Below are 25,134 nucleotides of genomic sequence, written 5' to 3'. Positions count from 1 at the left end.
AAAGTCGTTTGTGCCCATTTATGGAAATCAAAGATGAAGTATGGGAAAGTAAGGGAATGCGTATTTATTAAACATGGTTAAAAGAGAATAGAGCGAGATAAAAGGGGATATAAAGAGATACATAGAGAGGGGGAAACATATATAAGTTTTCGCTATTAATATTGATTACCAAAATAGGACAGAGTCACATCCCTATACAGAGATATGCTGAGAGGAGGTATTTCTTACTTTTTTTCCATATCAGTTTGGAAAAATCGAATATTTGAAATGTTTCCAGAAAAGGGTTGCTCTTGAAACGGTATCATATTCGAAATACAATACATAGCTTACAAAGTTTTGACCAAACATTTGTATAATATAGTCATGTTTATATAGTACATAAATGTCGTGTGCAGTGAATTTATATCTTCTGCATGATTCAGTCCATTTTCTTTCATGCTGATCATTCCAAAACTTCACAGTATACATCAATCATTATGTACAATATAATCAACTTCTGCCATTTGTTTCCATACCTTTTATTTCACCCGTACACAATGTTATCGTATAAAGAGGACTCGAATTTATATTTAGGTATGTCCATTAAACCAAATAGTCTCAGCCTGCTATGTCACGTGTGTATGTGTAATGTGCAGTCATGGTTTGACATAATTCATGGTCAAACTTCACACCTTAATTGCACGAGTCACTTATTTCTCCTTCAAATCTTTGATTGAATTACTTAAGCCAATGATCTGGATTTTATTAAGCGCCTAGTATTAAAGCCTACCAACGAATTTAGAAGGTCTTTCACAGTTAAAATTGACACCGATCACTGCATTATTAAATTGGTTTGAGATGCCTCCGCCTACCTCTCTTCCACTATCGCCTCTTCTCTTCCTTTTTCTACTTCTCTGTCTCTGACTCTCCTGTTCTCCCTTCAAATACCATCTCTCGCCCATCTTTCTAAATAAATTGACATCATCATCATTGTCGTCGTCGTCATCGTCTTCGTCATAATTATCATAATCATCACCTTATTTGTTTGTGCTTTCTCTTTTTTTACTTTACTTTTCTCATCTTCTCATTATCTTCTATCCATGTCTTTCTTCTTCTCTCTCCCTTTCCATAGGCCACTAATTCATAATGCTTTAAAAAAAAAATACTATTCACTCAACTGCCCTTCTGATCCCGTTTACTGATTTCACAATGCTTTTCCACAACACACACAAAACAAGATGGCGCACTCTTATCAAGCTTATAAACTCACATTGAACTCTTAAAGTCATCATTCATAAACATGTAACGGTGCGGTACAATTACATGCGGGCTTTTGACAGACTGGAGGGGAGTGGGGGGGGGGGGGGTAAGGGTGCAACATACATGCGAGTGAAAATACACGTGCGAGATTTTTAATTTTCTGTGATGTAGATAGTGTTGCAAAATGTTCCCCTGGGGGTAGATAAAATTAACGATCTCCCGGGGTGCCATAGTCATGCCATCGTTTTAAGGAACGGGTGGGGATGGATAGGAAGTTAGCTTCACAAAAAAAATCACAATATTTGACATATTAATTTTTTTAATGTTTTTAAAATTGTATTTATATATTTTTTGTTTATTTATTTATTTATTTATTATTTTTTCTATATTCTTTTTGTTTGGGGGGGGGGGGGGAGGTTTGGGTTCTGTAGGCAGGGTTACGCCAGATTCGCTTTACTATACTGGTGAAACTACTGTGACACGGCCCATAAAGAAGGAGTCATGTAAGGATAAACTATTCTGAAAGACATTACGGTTTATTGGAATGATGATACAAAATAAAAACGTCGGAAATAAAGTAAAAATATCAATTTTGTTTATACAATCAATAATGTTACTTAACTAAATAAGCTTGCAAAAATATTTGCTATAAACTTCTTTTTCATGATTTGCACACCTTATTGGAAATTCCTTTACATTCACAATCGGTATCAAAATGACTGTAATTATGGTCAATACAAATAATCAATACGTTATGAATTGCACACACAAATCAACAGGAGAACATCGTAATGGTTTATTGCAGCTTGTAATATTCAAACCTCTCCCTATTTCTAAATGGACTAGCGCCATCTATTTGACTTGGATTAGAAGGTGAGATTTGAGCAACGCATCTCTGAAAAAATACGTATTATGAACCAATAATTTGACCCCACGATGTAAATGTCCTTTTATTTAGAGTTATTAGCGTAGAAACTGTACTCGTTGGGGATATTTTCCTCATCTTGATTGGCTTATAGGGATTCTGAAGAACATGCATTTGAAGTATGTAGCTCATTAAATGAACCTGTCCTAGGACCAACTTTCAAATTGGATTACTTTTCCTGGACTCCCCTATTAACGTTACCTCGTGAATACACTACAGAGCGTTACAAAACGCCAAAACACCAAAACACCGCTGTCTTTAGTCTAACTAATAACATATCGCAGTAATATTCTAAAATCTGCCCCCCCCAAAAAAAAAAAAAAATATATATATATATATATATATATATATATATATATTATATAACAATAACTAGAACTACGGCAACAATGTGAGAATATTCCGCTGGAATCGGCGAAGTCACTATTCCAAAGTCACTATTTCCATTCGACTATGATGACGTTGTTGTTAGCGTGGACAAACCTTTCTTTGGTCTACAAAGGTTTTTTAAAAGTATTTCCGAAAGTAAGTCTTTGCTCCACATGAGAATGCTCAGAAATCGCGGTACGTCGCTTTTTCGTGTTATCCAGTGTAAGAGGTGACACAAAAAGGTGAAACAGTTTCGAAGATATCATCGTCCTGTATCTTAGATTTTACTTAAATTAGTCTTTGGTATGTACGTCCTCAGTGATTCAAAGAACCACAGGATAATGGTGAGCCTTCATCATGAATTGCAGCCTGAACATATGCCTTATGAAGGGGTGATACAAGAGCAATTTCAAAGACAACATTGTCGAAAGTCTACGTTATATACCAGGGTGAGACTCCTTGTTCACTCATAGGGTGTCCAGGGAAAATCATTAACCTTTAATTCATTAGGCAATGATCAGACTTCATCACGGTTCGTAGCTTGGACATGCTCCTGGTGAGTAGGTGGTGACACAAGAACAGTTTCAAAGACACTCTTTTCCCTTGTCCTCGGTAAAACGTTCGAGGGTAACTTTCGATGGCCATGTCCTCGGTGCATTTCTTCGCGTACTGTCCTCAACTCCTCTTCAGGAATGATTTGAATAGGATCTACCTCTGCCTTGATAACCTTTCTCTTTGGAACTGGAGCAGTATGAGCTTGAGGTACTAAAATTCCTCTAGGTGTGTCGGATTGTATACCGTAGTACGCCTTGAGCTGTCAAAAAAAAAGAGAGATATACTTTAATCCACAAGTGAATGAAAATTAAAAGACTAAGGAGTTTAAATAAGGATATGCCAATAGACAGATGATAGGCAAAGATAGAGTCTGTATGTTTTTTTCTGTTCTACTGATAATGAGAGAAGGCGCTATTAAAGTCTGTGTATAAGTATGAGAGGGAACCTCCTGGCCCCTAACAGACGATTTGCGATTTCGGAATGTATTGTTCAGGTCCTTCACGTGGGCGAAAAACAAACCAAATGTCTTGTTTTGTGCTGGAAAAAAAAATCGTAATTGAGAAAGTCGCATTTAATTCTAAAGTGTCGATAACAATATTTATAAGAGCTCTACATTGTATTTATGCTAATTAATGCTACTCTACATCCAGCTGATACATGAAGAGAAAAGAGGAAAATAACTAGCAAATCTTTGATGTCCCATACCGGCATCTAATAGGATTAGAATGATATTTCAGAGAGCGCTTTTGCAATTTGAGGATTAAGTGGAAAGCCGTTTCCGGGTACGAGGGCAAAGCATAAATCTGAGTACCTGAGTATAATAAATCTTTTTGACCCCCTGAGAAAAGTCAAGTAATTTAGGTCATATGAGACGGGAAGCAAGCATACTTTTTTTATTTCATAGACTGCAAGCTATCAGTACCCAAGGTGTAAAAACCCTATCCTTTCTTTCAAATTCTCTATTTCACCTTAAAAGAGAGTCATACTATTTGATGGCATGCTACCGTATCATATTTTGCAGGAAAGACGAGAGAGAGTATAGCTGTAGGTGTGTGACCCAGTTACGGTAAAAGGTAGTCCGACTAAATCGAACATGGATTAGCCTGGGGATATGGGAGAAGCTAAAAAGAGAGCGAATGCCAGACATGAAGATAAACCCAAAGGAAAATAAATGCTGGTAAAGGAGAGAGGGGGAGAGGGGGTGGGGGGTAGAAGAGGGTTGGCAAATAGAAAATGAAATATGAAATCGAAGGGAAAAGAGAGAAAAAAATAGATAAAAAGTTATTAGAAAAGACAAATTGAGAGTAATATAGTAATGTTGACAGACAGACAAAGAAGTTTACAGACAGACTGACAGACACACTTCAGTTATTTCTATGACCATACATCACTTAATAATCAACACAGGAATTATCAGGACCGGATCCGACTAAGAGGGGGGGGGGGGGAGGGGTGCAGACAGTCAGATAAAAAACTATGTCTGTCTGTTTGTCTCTTTCCCTAAAGATAACAACAACAACAACAAATTTGTTATCAAAATGAAGGCACCTACAATCTCTGCCGGCTTTTCAGACAATTCTGAATATAGGGCCCTCCTTGTCGCAACAGGGGAGGGGTGGCCCAATCTCTCCATGTGTTTTACCTTATTAATCTCATCTTCTGCTGCTTCGCCCTTCTCTATAGCCCTCCCCAGCTTGACGGCCAGGGCTTCGTTCTCCGTCTGGACCAGTCTTCTCTCACCTCTCACCTCTCGAAGCGTCTCCTCCAACTCATCTGCGCGTGATTTTGTATTATGGTAGCTTGCCTTAAAAAAAGCAAATTATAAACAAGGACAAATTAAGTAATTAAGTGACAGGGTATGTAGTATCAAGTTGTATTTGTTGTATACATAAATACAAACAAGTTGTATTTGTTGTATCTTGTCACAATTTATGAAATGTTTATGTTTTAGCCTTTGTTAATTTGCACTTTATATTTCATTTGTATGTTTGTATGTTTTTTTAATACTGATCAGGCTACTCTGTCTAAAAAATCGTGAATAATTTTTTTTATTTTTAAATCGTCCGGCTCTATGTTGAGACCATTGCCCCTAATTTCTTTCGTCATAGCCCGCCGAAACGTTGCATTTTAAGATGTATAACATTATGCAAACCATTCTGAAATTATTGTCCTGAAAAATGAAATAATAATTACAATAACAAAACAAAGTATTGATAATAACAATGATGATGATAATAATAATAATAATAATAATAATTGAGACGATGGTGATATAAATAGTAATGCTTATGGTTATAATAATATCATTAATGATAGTAATAACAAAAATGATAACATTGATAATGATAATGAAAATAGAATAACTAATAATGATGAAAATAGTAATAAATAAAAATAACAAGTTATGATACTACTACTTCTAATAATAATAATAATACAAATAATAAAAACAATGATAACAATACTACTACAAATACTACTACTACTACTACTACTACTACTACTACTTCTACTACTACTCCTACTACTTCTTCTACTTCTACTACTACTACTACTACTACCAATAATAATGATAATATCAAGAGGAAGAAAGCGACGACGACTGACGTGCTAAAACTATACCAAAATCAAGCATTGTCGGGCCAGAGGGCTACGTATAAGCTTGCTACATTTAGCGCTATACCGAAGGCTAACACCTGGGCATAACTAATTAAAGTCCACTCTTTCATGAAGGATACATTTCATACCGGTCCAATCTGTTCTATTTAATGTAAATGTGTAACAAAAAGAACCAACACAAAAAGTCCTGGAATGAAAATAGGAAATTGATACCAGGGTGACATGACTTGGCCTTCTGTGATCAAGGACTAACTCGACGCAGGAGTTAGTCCGTTATAAGATTGATGATCAAGGCGTGTATGCAATCACGTACGAAGTGTGGGGTAATGATAATACATGTAATAATAATAAGAATCTGGATTCATATAGCGCTTAATACGAAATGCCACATCTAGGTGCTTACATATATCATTACCCAGGTCATTGTATTCATTCACACACAGTGTGCACCAGCTCCACTCCTTGGGGAGTATTCCTATCATATGTTAACCGTGAGGGCACATGGCAATTACAAATACAAAGGATTTTGTCAGTCCCTGCTTCTCTCCTGGGTATGGAGTGGCAAATATAGATCAATGCATTGACCTTAGTCAAACGCTGATCAACAACGTTTGATTTGTGAGGAATTGTAGAGTAATGAGCTCCAAGCAGATGCTGACACCGGCGCTATACAAGAGCTATCACCATCATCACCATCATCATGATCAGTATCATCATCATCATCATCATTATCAACAACATGACAAAAAAATAAACAATAAACAATCAGATGTTCAGTTCTAATTCGATCCCTTCCATGACAGATCTAGTAGCAGTGCTTTTTTTGATCCATTATTGATCCAAGTTGGGAGCACTTCTCCCATTTATTTGTCACTCTTAAACTTCCACTATTAAACCTTAACTTTGCTTCTTTTAAGAACTTGCAAGAGCATATAAAATGAATGGCTCAATAACAGATCTTTAAGGGGACAACGATGTGAACATCACCCTACCAGGTTCAATATTGCACCCCTAGTAACAAGTGCCGCTCCGGGGAAATTTGGAGAAGACAACGGTAAACTTTTGGTTTCAGTACATGTTTGTTTACATAAATTCTAGATGTTATCCGGACGCAAGCTTTATTTGAACAGCATGTGCGTCAAAAGGGAGCAACATTATACCGTTTAACCTATTTCTGTAGTTCAATACGACGTCTTGAAGGGCCGTGGTGAGTTATTATGGGCCAGGCAAACGGCTGCTTTAACCCATCAATTTCTCGTTGAAAGCCGTCCAGGGGCACTTGACAATGTTGTGTTGAATTACGAACTCGTGTCAGAAATCCCCCAGATCACCGACGTCTCTCGGATTTCTCCCCGGATTTCTCCCTGGATTTCTCCCCGATGAGAGGGTGAAAGTGTTGAAAACATGGGCTGGATCACTGAATTATACTGATGTTTGTGTCGCCGAGTTGGATCCATTTTCTCATAATCACATTCACGTCATGTAATTCAATTCAAGCGACTCATTATATCGACTTGAGGTGGACTGCTACAGGCGTTGGCCTCCTTTTTTTCCTTCCTTTTTTGCATAAGTGTTGGGGTAACAGAGGGGGGCGGCTCGTGGGAATACGTGCCCCAAAATCAAAAGGCAAAAGTGGAAAAGGAAGACAAAAGAAGTGAGGAGAGGGAGAGGGAGAATAGGATATGCGGGGAGGAGAGGGAGGTGACATGGATTAGATATGGGGAGGTCTGAGGAGGCAGGGAGTGAGTGAGTGGGAGAGAGAGAGAGAGAGAGAGAGAGAGAAATAGAGGGGGGGGGTTTATAAGGTAGAGCGAAAATCAGAACATGACGGATAAAATAAAATCACTTCCATGCTTCGTGTTCCATGTACTCCACAGATCTCCCGCCCCACCCTCCTCCTCGGATGCAATCCATCCACCAAAAACATGCCACCAACCTCTTCCTCCGTCCCCTGACTCGACTCTGGCTATGCCACTAGCACGTCAATGAATTAGATTGGAATTGCATTACGAATGGACATCAACGAGACCGAAAACCAATCAGGTCAGGTGGCACATTATTGGTCAAGGGAATAACTACAATCCTCCACAGAATGAATTCATTTAACGAATCAACCGAGAAAAGATGAATCAACTAACGTCTGCTATTATTAGCCATTACATTATTTAAATCCAATTATTTTCTACTAATTTCATGTCAAGGATTACCATGACATTTAATTTTCGGACTGGAAAGAAAATGTGATTATCTAATATTAAAATGTTCTTGAATCAGTTCAGGTAGGGTGTAGGAAGAATTGTTCCCCTTTTTTGAGGGATTTAAGTTTAGTTTTTTGTTTTGTTTTAGTTGATGCTGCTGCTGCTATTGTTGTTTCCGTTGTCTAAGTACTTGGCCCGAAATGCTGTGGGGTGGGGAACCCCGTTCAAAATTCTATCAGCGAAGTTGAACCCCATTATTTCCTTCAAATTCTCCTTTTAGAACCTCTTCTCAAAACGGACAAAATCAATCTTTACCCTATTTACTATAAAGTAATGGGCAATTTGGAATTCTAGAACTCCCTTTTGTTTTAGAGGGGGAAGGCTTGATAGAAAACTGACAGATAACCTGTCGGCAGGTAGACCGCCACCCCATCAAAATGGTGTATTGACTCACTTGACTTCATAGTTTCAAATCTAATTAGTAAGAATGCTCATCGCTCACTGTTAAAGAGGTCAATGCAAAGTCATATTCCAAATATGCTGCGAGCAACTTTCTTCTCTCGTTACATTAAAGAGAAAGTCGAGTTTTGGTAATTGTGATAAAATATGAGTTATAATATCCCATGTAGATAATACGATAATAGCAGGATGAGCATCGCTCTTGAAATGCCCGCACGTGCCCAAAATAAGTAATAATAGACTAAATCTTTAGATCAGATCTTTATTTGACTTTTGGGTAAATTCAATCTACATGTATCCATATCTGTATGCAGTGCTTTGCAGTGTGATTTTCAACCTGATTGAGGCAACTGATATATAATGTTGATGATTCCGGAACTTCACAATGCACAACAATTACTATTCTTACCGTCGTGCAAAAGAACCAAAAGAACTTCCAACAGTTTATTTTTTATATAATGCAATCACATGACCACGGTACTCGACTTGAAGTTTAAGTCGCTATGGATCCATTGTATATACAGGCTTGACAGGTTAAGCTTTTAAGCAATAAATCTGTCATTACATGATTTGGAATATCCTGAATGACAGAGCAGGAATTATCTTTTTTCAAAGAGAAAGTTCAGCTCTGGTAAAGGTGAAAAATAGGCCTATTTTGTGAGCGTTTTTATTATCAATACCCACATCAATGGACCATTGTCCCATTAAAGGCTGTACTTGAATTTGTGCTGATAATAAGAGTAGAACATTTATATTTTAACTTTACAACCAACTTCTGACGTCACACGTCTCATGAATGTGTTTAGTGCTTTCCATTGTTTGCGTGAGAGAGAGAGAGAGAGAGAGAGAGAGAGAGAGAGAGAGAGAAAGTGTGTGTGTGTGTGTGTGTGTGTGTGTAGGGGTGGGGGGGGGGGTTGAGAAAGTTGCGTCACAATAGACCTCAATCCTCTTATGGGATTCCGTTCCAAATACGGGGGCCTATAGATGTACATGTACCACGTACCATAATAGCCCATTTAGAATGAGTCAAATAAGAATGACTAAGACAATTTGGTAATTAAACACCTCGGAGTGAACTATATCATTAATCCACGCGGATATAATATAATCCTGAACACGAATCATACGAGTTTGGAATACTTCAGGCAAGCGGAAGTACCCTATCACTTTTCCTTCCCCAAACCTCTCCTCCACTCCGAATATGATCGGCTGAAAACGACATGGGATATGGCCAATAAATCCATTTATCTCTCTCACAAATCTAGAATGCTAAACCAAGCATCCCTTGTTGTCAGCACACATTATAACTTGTCTATATTACGTCGGTTGACATGTGCTCATGACAATACACGTTAGATTCAAGGAGGGAGGGGGGGGGGTGGTCCGGCACGTTCGTCCCCTTTGACACGATTTTAAAACCCAACCGTGCATACTGTATTAGTGCATAAATGAATGTTCCCCGACTTATGTTGTTGTGTTCTTTTCTAGAGTGAGAGCGAAAAGGTTTCTAGAAATATTTTCTCTTTCGTTGGCCATATTTTTTTTCTTTATGGAATTGTGCCTCTCCCTTCTTTATCAAAATCCTGGGTCATCTCCCCCTCCCCCTCCCCCTAAAAAAAAACAAAAAAACTCGGGTTGTCCACGTTCTGTTTTAATGCCGTAGTCATATAGCACCTTCGGGCGGGAATCTCCGCGCAGATGTCACGTAATTTCTCTTATCATTTTGACTATGGACTTTGGATTTCAATTTTTAAGGCCATCCGAGCCTTTGATAGACACCAGCGGGCGCAATCGGTAATATTGGGAAATAAATATTTAAATGGAAACTGGGGGGGGGGGGGGGGTATTTGGCTTGTAAAACAATAACAGATATAGAGAAAAGTGACAACTATAATTTCCATGGTAAGATCTATTTCTATTATACACGTTTACTCAATATAATTTTGGGGTTGTCATATTTTATTGGAATTGTGCCCTTTGTTTTTTGTTTTACAAAATCCCCGCTCCGCCCCAGATTCGTATCCTCAAATTTTCATGCAATGTCATAGTCGGATTACGACCGGGGGCGGGACGTCCTGAGAAGAAGACTCCATCAATTTTCTCCTAACGCTCCGACTTTGGGCATCTGATCTCCATTTCAAGGCCAATAGAGACTTTTGGAAATAAAAGCGGGTGCGATCGGAATATTATTGGAAACGAAATCAGGTGGCTTGAAGCAACAGCTATCAACATTGATGGTAGCTGTCGATGTTGACATCTCTGCGTTTTGAGATTCATGGTGCTCTTACACAATTTTAATCTGTTTCATAATATTGTCGACATTGTTGCTTTCAGGATTCGCCCCCTGACTAGATTTGGAGTGGGCCTTTTTTTCTTTTAACAATAGATATTGAAATTTACAAATCTTACTGTTTGTCTTTTTTTAACTTTTACTTTGTGTGCATTTACACGATTGTCAAATTATTCTACATGGCAAATACATCTAATTATCCTTTATTGACAGCTAGATTCACGCGCCACATGTGGGCTCTTCTCCATTACCACTATTTCAAATCCGACTGTTCCACGCCAAAAACACACGTAACATAAAACCATTTATAGAATATTAATCTAAGCATATATAGTGTCTAAAACGTCGGATGTACAATGAAACTTTGATTTGTGTTATTTATAAAGCATTAACAGACCCTGAGTTATTTCTTTATATATATTAATCGCATTAAAAATAATCTAGCGAAAAAATAGAAAGTTAGTTATTTTTATCGACACTAATGATATTTTTGCAATTTGATTGATTTATGTTAATATGATGTCATCAGATCTGTGATCTGCAGTAATATCATATTGACGTATTTCACATAGTACCCATGGCATCCAGGTTTTAAGTTTAGACAATGCATCAAATACGTTAAAAAACAGTCAAACTTACATTCGTTTTATTTATTTCAAAGACTGCGTTACGCGAAACAATGACCGTCTATCCAACTTCAGCGTGTTGACAACTCTTGAGAAACAGCTGTGCTATTGAGCATTTAATTATTTCTTGGCAATTGAGTACCCATTATCTCTTAGACCCTGTATTTATTTGCTTCATCTTTGATAAGCTAACTGTGGTAAATTTCCAAATCAGTTTGTGAACGCAGACAATAATTCATGAGTCATATGAAAGAATATCCCCGTCAAAACCTTGAACAAGGTCCCGGATGGAGCTCCAGGGGCGGATCAAGTATCCTCTTACCAGGAGGTATATGTGTGTGTGTTTGTGTGTGTGTGTGTGTGTGTGTATGTGTGTGTGTGTGTGTGTGTGTGTGAGTGGGGGGTGATCTGATAAAAAATATTTGAAGCATCGCCAATTTCTTGTTTCGGTGTTCTGAAACTTTTACATAATTTTGTACTTTGTATTCCAACTGGGGTTTGCGGGGGAGGGGCACATCGGGACCCCGTGCCCCTAATTCCACTAATGAATTTAAAAAGAGAAGACATTTATTGAATAGGAACAGGGATTGTTATTGTTCTCATAATCACTGAAAGAAAACGTTCTTTGCTATTGTTTGGCTCGATGAATCATAACGTTCTTGGCCAGCTGGCAGCAAAACTAATTCATGACTGGAATGTACATCAGCTACAATCCTCTCAAATTTAATTTAGTTTTGGTTGAATACCGGTATTTTACAAATTCCATTTGTTTGTTTGCGAAGATAATATAAGTGTTTATTGGAAGGCCTGGAATCTCTAGTTATATTAACTTTATCAGGCAAATCAAAACAACAACAGAAGATAAAACAATAAAAATATAAGGCAATAAAACAAAATGAAAACAAGTCGCAAAAAAGCAGTAAACAAAAATATCAACAAAACAAGAGCAAATATAAACACTGAAAATAATATAACAGAAACAAACAAACAACCACACAAACAAACAATCAAGCAAACAAACAAACAAATTAAAAAAAAACTATTAGAAAATTGCTGTTGGTCTTGAGCCGATAGGCAACATATAAACGTAACAAACATATGCATATATCGTCGGTTGGCAGCTTCTAAAAGTAAACCATTTCAATCGAATGGAAGGAAAGGCGCAGTTTGCATGCTATGGATGTATTTCAGAATCAGGAAATATCTTGCAGAGATGAGATGAAATACGGATGTGTCCATGATGAACACACAAGCGCATACGCAGCGGGGATGGAGGGGGGGGGGGGTTAGGGGTTGAACCCACCTCAATTTTGTTTAATGTGTGTGATTTTTGATTAACCCCCCCCCCCTCAATTAAAACAAATATATATATCTATATATTTTTGTGTGCAAAAGGGTGACCAAAAAAATAGTGACCCCCCCCCCCTCACTGAAAGAAATATCGGTAGGCCAAATTTTGAAATTTCCAGGCCCCCCTCCCCCCAAAAATGTGCTCTTACCCCCCCCCCCCCCCGCTTATTCAGCGGCTGGCTGAGGCGTTGCGAAATTTTCGGCGCGATATTTGAAAATGTTAACCCCCCCCCCCCCCCTTGAAAAAATCCTGCGTACGCCTATGTGTACACATACCGTCGTACCTAAGGCGATTTGATGTATAGATATGCTACTTTTTTGTTTACATCTTGACGTATATCTACTATTTAGCATCTTCATGTCCATTGGAAATACAAGCTTAAGGATCCAATGTTTCCAAAGGGAAATCTGACAAAGTTCCTGGCACAACGTACAACGTAAAAAAAACCTGTCGTAAACATTCAAGTAGTTGGCAATATTTCATCTTTCCTGAACGAAAGGACAGCAGATAAGGAAGACCCCCAAAAAGAGGAAAAATCATTCCGTAGTCAGGGATTATTAGAGTACCATGATTACTGGGAGCCGAGAACTAACTCCGGAGATAAAAACAAAATAGAGATATGAATCTAAAATGAGCATTCGTGGAGGATTATTCTAGATATCTTTGGTATTTGTTGAGGATATTCTGTTCACGCTTAGGGCAATACACGTTCTGATAAGGGTTTCTGTCATTTATGTGCAAGATGCGTTTTCTGTTATCGCCGGCAGATTCGCAGATTAAAACGACTTTGGTTTTTAGCCCTCTTCCCCTTTCTTTCTCATAAATATATCTGCCCTTTCTGAAAATATTTATGTCCCTTTTACAATAATAAATACGAACATTGACGTAGTAAGTAACAAAACGAAAACTTAAGGTTTCTTTTCTTATCTGCCATCAGAAATTGAGATAATGTTTTCTGAAATAGCTAAGAGATTAAAAGATAAAAACGTCTTTCCTTTCGCGCGTACTAATGATTTTGTTTCGGTGTAAGTGTTCCTACAATTTCCTAAGTATCAATGTCGGTAACTTCATATAAGCATTTGAAGAGTTGATCCATGACATTCGGAGATCGGTTGACGCGAAGCTGTAAAACAGATGCTCAACTATCAGTCACATTGCAAAGCTCGAACCTCTTGATTTAAATGGCACATACATTAATACCGAGGGGGAAGCGGGAAATCAGAAGGGAAAAGGAAATTATCCTCAAGGGTTCATTATATGGAACCTCTTGGATTTCCGGGGGATATACGGCTACTAGACGAGAGACAAATTTGCTATACTCGCTTTAGGGGCGGCTTTAGATTTTTCTCGAATTTATTTTGGATGTCGGACAGAAAATCATTACAAAAAATTGCTTTAAATTCCTGAACAAGCCATCTTTAAAACAAAGAAACCTCAAGATGTTCAAATCTTCCGACTAGGGTAATGACAAGGAATCGAGATTATTAAACAAAGTTGTTAATGTTAAAATGAGGAGGGGGCAGGAAGGGTTTGTAAAACACCTCCGTCACAACGCCACCCTCTCTAAACGCGATGATGCCCCTAAGCGCTCTCTAGATGGGCAGGAAAGGACAGATCAGAGAATTTTAGAGATAAGAGCAGAATGGATGAGAAATGAAAGAGATAAGAACAAAGGGAGGAAGGATGTACATCATCATGAAGACGAACATGAAATGGATGCAGCCGGTAGATAGAAAAGAGCGGGAAGAGAGACACACATTCATGACCACAGCAAAACGAAGTAACTTTTTTTCTTTCTTCACTATGATGTGGCAATAGAAAGCCGGGTATGGTTATGTGGGGTGTGAAAACCCTTCTTCTGTCACTTTGTCTTCTGGAGATTGTACATCTTCAGCAAGTATAGTTTGAAGAGATGTATGGAATGGCGTCCTAGCGTCCTTCTTCTCCTCTTCAATTTCTTTCTCTCCATTTTTCGCAATGAGAGGGAGGGGAGGGGGGGGGGTTGTAAATCAGGTGACCATCCCGAAGCTACGCCAATGCTAAAGTTAGCTATACCATTAAGAGTTATCTAAAGGGCATCTTCATGCGGACATCTTTCACCGTATAGATAACCACTCAATCATGGTGCTAAATTGAGCGTACACGCGCAGGGATTGGCAATGGACACCACGCCCACCTTCCTTCCATGGGTTGTTATAGAAACAGACAACACGAAGACTGCTCTTTTATGCTTCAATTCTTAATCAATTTGAGGGTGAGGTTTATACGAATGGCATACGTTTATTTGCAGCTAAAATGTGTACACATTGTATACATACAAAAGCCATGAAACTTCCAGGCCCTTTTTTAGAGGTTAATGTTAAAACTAATATACGCAGTAATTAAACTTTCAAGATTTTTTAACGCTAGAACATTACTAGATTATTTAAACACAACCAGTTTCAGTTTTAAAGACATCCCATAATAAATAAGGGCAAACATATATCAAATTTGTATCTATATAATTACACAAAAGAATCCACTCCGAGTCCTCTACGTACGTGCGTAAGTAATTTAGATGGGGGAAACTAAAGTATATTGACAGAAAACACCTTGTGCCACACCTAGATTAGGATGCTTACGCTTACACTTTCCAATTGACCACAAAACATGCACGTGAAATAAAACCTTTATAAAGAGTTACTACCCCCACCCACTCAATCACGCATGAGAAAAGTATCCCGCCACATCCCACATTCCACTTATCATAATTTGAATTAAATCATACGTTGTTATCTAATGGAACGAACTAAATTTTCTTTACTTTGAATAAAGAGAGATATAAACAGCATTCCTACACAATCAGTATATTATAATAAAGGACAAATGTATTCACACATTTTTTTCTCCAAATGACCACATCTTCATCATCATCACTTTTTTTCTTCTCATAATTTATACCATTATCATCATGTCATGAATGTCATGATGATTATGGTGACGATGGTGATGAAGATGATAACGATTATTATTATTATCAATATTATCGTTATTGTTATTGTTATTATTAATGTTGATGCTATTAATATTAGTATCATCATCATTATCACCACCATCATCATTTTTATTACTGTTATGATAATCATCATCATCATCATCGTTATCACAATCTTCTTAATTATCATTAGCCTAATAATCCATACTTCTCATTAGCGTAAGTCAGTATTGTTATTGTTAGTATCATCACCATCATCATCATCATCATCATCATCATCATCATCGTCGTCGTCGTCGTCATCACCATCATATGAACGATCATTAGCCTACTAATCCATACTTATCATTAGCGTAAGTCAGTATTCATCATATATTTACCAGTACTTTCGATCCCTCGGTCAGGGCATGGTGCAGACGGTCGTCCATCTCTGTCTTGGTGCGTTTGGCAGTCTTGCTGGCCTTTTCAAACTCTATCCTCGTGTCCAAGAACTTCTTGGAGACCAGCTCCAGCTTGTTCAAGACATTCTTCTTCTCATCCTCCACTTTCTTCAGTTTATTCTCACTCGCCTCAAGCGATAGACGTACATTTTCGAACTGTAAATCAATGGTGTAATGACAAATGTTATACAGAAACAGAAGACAGAACATAATTTATATTATGGGGTGGAAACCACAACGATTATGATAATATACAGTATATATCAAAGAAATCTTAAAAGAAATTTAATAACAACAAATATGAAATAGCCGTATAGAGCAATACGAATTTGTTCGTGGTTTTCATTATTATTGTTATCATTATCAACATCATCATCATCATCATCAACAACGTCATCACCATCTTCGTAATGATCATTTACCTAATAATCCACTTTAGCGTAAGTCAGTATTCAAGTAATTGGATCCTGTCGTTGATTACAATTGATTAGTTCTCCGTACACCGCATTGCTTTCGCCTGTTCTATTGTATGTAAAATGTATGAATCATGCCTATGCCTTTGCTTTGTTATATTCATGAAAATCGGTATGAAAACGGTTTTGAATGTATGTCATGTTGTATTTTTCATATGGTCGATCAATAAAATTATTTTAAAAGTTAATAGTGATGCGCAAAATGCCAAACCAACTGTAACCGGACCCTTAACTGGGCCATTTAGGGTAGTAAGGACAATGCAATCTTTCGTAATATCTATTTATCGATCTGGACCCCGTCTGATAAAAAGTTATGAATAATCGCTATTTTATTGCGATTGATATCAATCGCAACTATGTACATTAGTGTTAGCCGGCAAATTTGCGATTGATTCGGATCAATCGCAACGCTTTATAAGACAGGGCTGTGGTGTTATAGAGTTAAAGATAATCATGAGTTATGGTTAAAAAAGAAAGAAAATGAAATCTCACAGAATCAAACGAAACTTACACTGAATGTTCAAGATTACAAATAAAATGTCATTTGCCAAACAATTTTGGTAGAAAGTGTATACTGGCTGAGTAATGAGCATAGAAAGATTAGGAAATCAACGTTAGTAGTAGCCCCGACACCATTTGTGTAGTACCATATACATCTTTCTGTGTACAGTGCTTGTTACTTTACCAAGACTGGTCCAAATTTATCATGATTTTGATGACTCCAGAACTTTGCATTACACACTAATACTTACATGCTACATGATCAAATTTTTCTGATCCATTCCACACTATTTCTTCCTCAATGCAATCGGATGATCAGAACTCACCTTTATCTTTAAATGCGACGATGGATTTCGAAGTGATTTTATGTTGTGTCACATATCTTGACACTCAGTAGGGGGTTCTCTATAACAGATGACTCATGAATGCATTTGTCTTCTTGTTGATGTCTGAAGTTGACTCAAACCCCCAATTTCCTGACCGGTCATACGTGCACTCACAACATGAGTAATACATTGATAGGATGTGACTTTGGTGGATACTCGCAAACAGCGATGAGGTTACTAAGGACCATGGTGTAAACTTTATTTGAGTCTTTTGAAATATTCTGCGTAAATGTGATTTACTGACCACTGACCATATTTGTCCCTCGTTCGAAAACGAGAAAAAATAAACTAATATATTTAAATAAATATACTGAATAAAACGAGTCTACTTACAGGGGAGTGTTTTACAAAAACTAAGATTGACTTTAAGTTCTTCTTCTTCTTCTTCCAGTATAGTACAGTCCGCCGTTGGCGTATTATCGTACCTTGTGCTTGTCAAGTGAGTGCCGAGTGTACAGTGCAAGTAAAAAGGCTCTACAAGAATTCTATGTGCAGCTAAAAAACAGTCTGAAGCTCAACTGAGCTTGATGTGTTGCACCTTCTGCTTGAAAAGTTCCAAAGAGGTGCAACCGACGACAGCAGTTGGACTTAACTAGGGGGGGGGGGTCTTGCCGCCTGTTGTTCTAATTTCACCTTTTCTTTTTCTAAATAAAAGGCTCCTAATTGTGGTTTAAAAAGATATTTAGACAAAATATACTTGAATACACGAATTTCAAATGAGGGCACCTCTCTGATCAATTACGAGACGATGGTTGAATATTGGTATGTAAACAATTGTTAACGGGGGAGTGGAGCTGTATACCCCTGGTACCCAGCCTCCTATGCTACCATAGCGAGTTCATTTACCTTTAGCATACGTTGCTCGTATGAGCTCTGCAGCTGGAAGTCCGCCGTTGTCCATCCGGAGTTCGACATCATGATAAGAATGAGAAACAAACCTAAGATGGCGATGACGGTGAAGAGAACGAAGATCACGCTGCTGCACTGGACCTTGGTCATCGCACCCGTGATCGACTTGACCTCGGGCCCTCTGACCGAGTACGGATCCCAGATCAGCTCGGAGATTGGTCCGCCGCGTTTTGTCATTTTAAAGGGAATATCCACCCTACTATCAAGATATTTCAATTAAATAAAAAAAGGAAGGAATTAGTAGGGGAAAAAAACACACAAAACAACTTCGAAATAGTTGTGAAGAACATCTTCCAGGGGAAACTTAAGTTCTTTTGTTTACCCTTTTCGAGTTGATCTCCATTTATCATGTTTGCAAAGACTTTGAAGAAATAAAATCAAGGGAAATTTAGATACCCTATTGTACATGTACATGCCTTTAAAATCATGTGCGGATTATTGGATACGTTTTTGTCATGTTCACGCATTAAACAAATTTGCTGGCTGCTAACTTATATCTTAGAAGTCAGATTCAAACAAAACACTAACCAAATCATCAACTAACCAACAGCCCCAGGGGTCCCCTGCTTTGAACCCCTAAATGTCTTCACCATACCTTTCCCGATGCTCATATTTAATAAATATTGCCACTTGAATATACTCACAATCAGTGAGTGTCGTCTGAATTCTCATATTTGTGTGTGCATGTAATACAAAGTGTACCGATCATTACGTTTAGACATTTAGCTTAATAGAAAAATGTCGTTTATATGCGATGAGGCCATCTAAACTCACTTAATATTAATTAAATTAGCTTGTTCTAAAGTTCAGGTTATTGGTAAAAGTTTATGGGCTTTCTCATAATTTGCATGTGTATGCGACATAATATCATAACAGAAATATCCCATGGAAATGATTGCCCTTGAAATACTCTGATAAACTAAACAACAACTACAAATATATTAGGTCTTCACACCAATTTCGAGGTCACATGTTTGTGCAGTCCAATGTACTCACATCTGTGTCAGTGATTTTCATTCTCTACCATTGCCTGTGATTTATTTGAGCATGATTGAGTCAATTGTTAATTTTCTGATGATTTCAAAAAGATATATACCTTACATATCATTCCCAATAGCTTAAAGCTTTTATTCACAATGAGAATTGCATGATTAGAATTATTTGCTGGCCGCTACTCAATGTTACCTTTAAGTATGTCCGTGGAAGTTTGGTTTAATCACCTCCAACGCAAAGTATCCAGTAGCAATCCCGATGCGCGCCGATGATACGGAAATATGATGACTGATTTCATTAGTAGTAGCGTGAAGGCACAATAAGGTCTTGGTATTTTCCTTTCAGGTTTACAACGGGGGCGGTTCCATTTTTTCTGATCTAATATACAGATATAAGGTCGTTGTTTGAAACAGAAGAAGAGATAACGGAGCCTTCCTGGTAAATTCAATTCACTGGATGAGTCTTTCCTCTTGAAATGCAATCACTGAATCGGCTGCTGCCCTACCTCAGTCACGCTGATGAGACCGACACCTACATCAACAACTGACCGAACACAAATTACATTTCACCGAATGGACAAGGCTTTGTAGATGGTCGATCGGTTTGGAAGCTGTTTGCAAGTGTGACAGAGGAATAATATATTAGGCGCACCCGTAGAATATGTTCTTTAACATCCAACTTCATGCAGTAGTTAAAGACATGAGAGATAACAAATATGTGTCTGTTCTTTAAGACAACAATCAAACTGTCTCTTTAAATCAAGTTAAAGTTCTTCTTAAATCTTGTTCCTTAAAAAGAGAGCGTTTCGCCTTTCGATTGTATTCTGGATTGAACACGACATGTTCATGTTTCCAATAAGATGAGACTTCACCGCGTGTTTCTGTTTCAAACGACGCCGATGTGAGGCCAAAAGATCCTTGAAGAAATAACGAACAATCACATCGCTTGAACACTATACACTATTAAACAACATCCATTGTTCCAACTCCTTGCCAATATACGAGAGGACTAATAAGTCTGCAAAGACAACTTGAGTTTGCTAATCTAACATTTGTCGAGTGAACAAGCCTTGGAAATGAACTTGTTAAAGCTTGGAAACGTAATGAAGCCGGTGCATGAGCGGTAATACTATCTCTGCATCATAACGACCCACCGATGATAATCTGCATGTAACTTTAACCGAGTTTGTATGATTTTGGACAATGATAGGACAGCCCGCTTGAAAACGAGCCAAGTTCGGGTTCATGACTCTTTCAGGAGGCGTCCATACCGGCTTCTATTCCTGATTCGATTAGTCGTTAATGGTTGATCATGAACGCTGAAAATTCGTGAAATGCATGTCTTGCACAAAGCGATGTTATTGTTTATACTGTCCATGCAAGCAGACAGCACAACAACAACAAATAACAATACCAACAATCCAAATTCCAACGAAGCAAAGCAAAGCAAAGCAAAGCAATAAAAGGAAAACACAAAGAAAGCAACAAAGAAACTTACAAGAACATCATATCCAAAGATAAGTCTCAAAGTTTCATGTTGTGTGATCGGATCACGAACTTCAAATGGCCCAGTGTCTGTTGCATGGCTGTGGTGTTAATTGGAACTTTTTTGCTCTTTACACAAAAAAAGGGGGGGGGGGGGTCAAACACAAATAGTTTTAACTTCGATGCAGGGTCGCTAAATATTTTGAAGAAAAACATAGAACTCATTTTTAAGTTGCATCACCAATCAGATGCCATCTTCAGTGATTTATTTTGAAAATTAAGTAAACTCATAATTTTCGTAATTCGATAACTTTCTGAATTCGCAAACGGAACTTTATTTGGAGGATGGAGATATCACACATCCCCTCCATTTTCGCTGTCCATATGGCTATACGGGCAAGCCTTTTCAATTCTGAATTAGACTTATATATAAACGTACCATTTCCTGGTTAAATTAGCACATACCGAGTAAATCAGATTAAGAAAGTCCCGTATAGACGCACTTTATCCAGGTCGTGCGCAAGGGAGTGGAAAGAAAAGGAGGCCTTGTGTCATTGAGGCCCGTGCAAGTCTTTCCTTTCGTCTTACAGATACAGTTAATCTATGGTCATGTAAATACATTACGGTGAAAGATACTCGAAACTAGGTTGATGTTACACATAGATATTGGAGTAACCTGCGAGGGAATGGGATCGTCAACCTGCTGAAGTGACACGCGCTGCACACGTAAACGTTTATATGGGACTACACATACGTGTGGCATAAAGGTTTGGTCCTAACCAAAGGCAGCCATTTCCTTTCTTCTCTATGAAATTGTTCTACTCTGGCATAAAGGACGAACATACAATGTGTATCGCTACTACTTTTGAAGGGAGAGTCCAACGTTAAGGTGGTATTGAGGAGTAGCTAACACAAGCGAAATGAGAGAAGCAGATGAGCGAACGTTTGAGGTAAAGCCGGATAAAATCAATAAGAGAGATATGATTTTTGTTTAAAGGTGTTATAGAGCAAACGCACAATGCCAGTTCGAAATGGAAGGATTAAAGGATAACAGACTTAAACAATAGCGAGCAAGATACATCAAGCCCTTAAAGCAACTGAAACATAGATCTTTATGGTAAAACAAATCTGGTTAATTCAAGAATAATTGATAAAATAATTGGATTTTAGGGTGTGTCGAGAAATGAGGCAGAAGAATGTAGAACCGTCACACATATCACTTGCGACGGGAATCGACTTAAAATTCCTGCTTGTAACATCATGTAAGCTACATGTATTTAATTTCGTGAATCAACTGTGATTAGAAACGTTGTTTTCACAGGCTATATACATGGCCCAAGTGGAGAGGGACATTTCTTATTTTACTGTTTTATCATTACAATCAGCTATCTTTCTGCATGTGCGTCAGTGGTGTACTGTTTCTCGTTTCATGAAGTTAGTGGCATCGATTTGAACATGTTCATCGATCCCCTTGATTTGTTTTACATCCATTGGGTTAGAGAAGGAGAGAGAGAGAGAGAAAGAGAGAGAGAGAGAGAGAGGGGAGAGAGAAAGAGAGAGGGAGAGAGAGAGAGAGAGAGAGAGAGGAGAGAGAGAGGGAGGTAGAGGGATAGAGAGAGAGGGGGAGAGAGAGAGAGAGAGGAGGGAGAGAGAGAGATAGAGAAGAGAGAGGGGAATGAATGAGAGGGAGAGAGAACGAGAGAGGGAGGGAGGGAGGGAGAGAGAGAGAGGGGGGAGAGAGAGAGAGAGAAGAGATAGAGGGTAGAAGGAGAGAGCAAGCTAGAGGAAGAATAAGGAGACTTGAAGAAGAAGAAGAAAAAGAAGAAGAAGAAGAAGAAGAAGTAGAAGAAGAAGAAAAAGGAAGAAGAAGGAGGGGAAAAAAGAGGAAACAAGAAGAAAGGGAAAAAGAGAGGAAGGAAAAAATGGGAGGAGAAGGAGGAAGAGGAAAGGGATTATGTTTTAAAGTTATTTAGAACGCTTATTGAGGCGTCAAACACAAAAGGATGGGAGGGGAAAAGGTTGGGCAGAGATAGAGAGAGAAATCGAGAGAGAGAGAAAGATAGGGGAGGGAGAGGAAGAAGAAGAGATATAGGAGAGGAGGTAAATGGATAAATAGAGAAAAGAAGATAGATTGATATATAGAAAGAAAATGATAGATACTCAAACCCTAAAGCATATATGAAATGGTAATGAAAAATAAAACAATTGCGACTGATCTGTCGGGGGGGGGGGGGAGGGGCACGTGCCCCTTTGTAAAAATTGTTAAAGCTTTTCTTGCTGATTGTTAAAAAAAGTATTTCTTTGCCATGCCCCTCGATGCTGGATGAGCAGCGGATGTGACGGAGGCTCCTCGTGATTGAAATTGAAGCGTTTTTAGTTTGAGAGGGTGGATCGACGCGGCCGGAGAGAGAGCCATCAGACCTTAACCGCTATTAATATGATGGTTGGTGGTCTGTTTGCATGTGTTCGCCTAGTGACTGCTAAGAAATCATTTGCGTGCATTTCACTAAGCAACCGGGGAAGTATATCTTTAAATCGTCTCAGAGAGGCTGTTCACACCGGCAGAGATAGCGCGGTCTAGCGCGCGCTCTATCGCGGGCTAGACCGCGCTATCTCTCGTGGACCACCCCCAAGAGGTGCTCCAGTACTGGCACGCCGTTTTGGCTCGCCGTGGCTCGCTGTTGGGCGGACCGAAACGACGTTGTACCTTCCACACCGCAAATATAGCGCGCGCTAGACCGCGCTATCTCTGCCGGTGTGAACAGCCTCAGAGAGAGTATGTAATGAGGATTAACTACCAAAAGACACTAGCGCATCGACTTGGTTTCGAACCCAGAATCTTACGGCTTCGAGACCGCTGCTCTACCGCTGAGCCATCGTGCCTCTTAGTATGACTCCCAGAAAATGTTCTCTTTCTATATTTTCATGTGCGTAACATGAAATTCAACAAATCGTAGCTACGCCATTACCTACAGTGTCTTCCAGTCACGATAGTAGCCGTACGTCAGAAAATGACGCATCGTTATTTCAACCCCACTTCCCATCCATTGACACGTAAACGTCTTCTTTGTAATTCTATGTTATATATCCCATTTTATGACATTTCTATTTTGCCATGTCGGGGTCTTTGAGGCAATTCACCACCTCACTCGTGAACTAAAGTTTTTTAAGAAGCATCTCAAAGGGTTAGATAACCGCCAAGAATACCTGTCTAGAGAGACCAACTGTCTCAACAAATTGTGAAGAACGGGAATATAGAAGATTTGAAAAGGTCAGCACTACTATAAATTCCTCGAAGCCCATCCAAATCAAGTGGCGGTAGGTAAGACGGATAGGAAAGCACTTTGCTCTTGCTTGTTTTCATCCTTCAAGTCACATAGTGTGTTCAATGACGTGATGTGGTCTATCTATAATCCTGCCCCAGACAAGATGCAAGTCAAACACCACCCATTTACATGATTTAAATCCCAAATTAGAACCATGAGGACGCTAAGGTAAGACCATCGATCACACCACCGAACCGACTGCCAACCGAATTGAAGTCCGATCGATTATTGGCCGTTTAGGGTAGGCTAATGTGATCTCTGTCGATCTGGGCAATGTTTTAGGAGACTGTCGTTAGTACAAGTTCACCGACATCCTGTTGAAATGCTTAACATTTAATACACGAACTTGTACTAATGACGGATTTGTGAAACAATTCCTTGTGTCAGTATCGTTGTCGTGACTAGCCTGTGGTAAACCCAGGAATTGGTATTTACATGTTCTATGTTAACTTTGTATATAATATGAATTTCTGATTTTTATGGCCAAATAAATAATAATAATGATATTAATATAACATTTTAGTTAAAATGTAGACCAATGCAGTGTGTTAGAAAGTTGTCACTAACATACCCCCACCCTCAACGCACCCTCAAGGCACCAAACTAACGTTAATGCCCTATCCTGACCCATGTTCTTTCGCACCCAATCCCTATACATCACCAACATTATATTGGTAAACAACATGAAATGTGTTTTCTTCGTCTACAGTGGCACCGTAATATTCTGCCTTGACAATACATATTTGTTGTCATCAAAATCAAAGCTTTTGAAAATCTCTAGAAAAAATATTTAGCTTCAGAAAATGAAAATTTAGCTTTGTGTGAAGTGAGAGCTTCATATTACCGACATTCTCTGTTCCCCCTCTCTTCCCCTATCTCTCTCTTTCTTTCTCTCATTCTCTCTCTCTCTCTCTCTCTCTCTATTAAACCTAACTAATGAGGCACCCGAAAATACTAAGGGGTTTATCTGAGCCTAACTTAGTTTTAGGTACAAGTCATATTTTAAATAAGAGCAGG

General features: G+C 38.5%; 1 protein-coding gene across 1 annotated transcript; it reads right to left on the bottom strand.

The window, feature by feature from the left end:
* Positions 1-2,821: 2,821 nt before the first annotated feature.
* LOC105437464 lies at positions 2,822-20,498 on the bottom strand. Its single transcript, XM_011664066.2, has 5 exons — positions 19,500-20,498; positions 18,252-18,510; positions 15,986-16,201; positions 4,731-4,892; positions 2,822-3,347 (listed from the first exon to the last, which is right to left on the bottom strand). The coding sequence occupies exons 2-5, from the start codon at positions 18,489-18,491 to the stop codon at positions 3,051-3,053; spliced, it is 915 nt and encodes a 304-aa protein (XP_011662368.1). The 5' UTR covers positions 18,492-18,510; positions 19,500-20,498; the 3' UTR covers positions 2,822-3,050.
* Between the last annotated feature and the right edge of the window lie 4,636 nt (positions 20,499-25,134).

The sequence above is a fragment of the Strongylocentrotus purpuratus genome, unplaced genomic scaffold, assembly GCF_000002235.5.
Source record: "Strongylocentrotus purpuratus isolate Spur 01 unplaced genomic scaffold, Spur_5.0 spur5_scaffold_9, whole genome shotgun sequence".
Lineage (NCBI taxonomy): Eukaryota > Metazoa > Echinodermata > Echinoidea > Camarodonta > Strongylocentrotidae > Strongylocentrotus > Strongylocentrotus purpuratus.
This window is presented reverse-complemented; position numbering and strand designations above follow the sequence as displayed.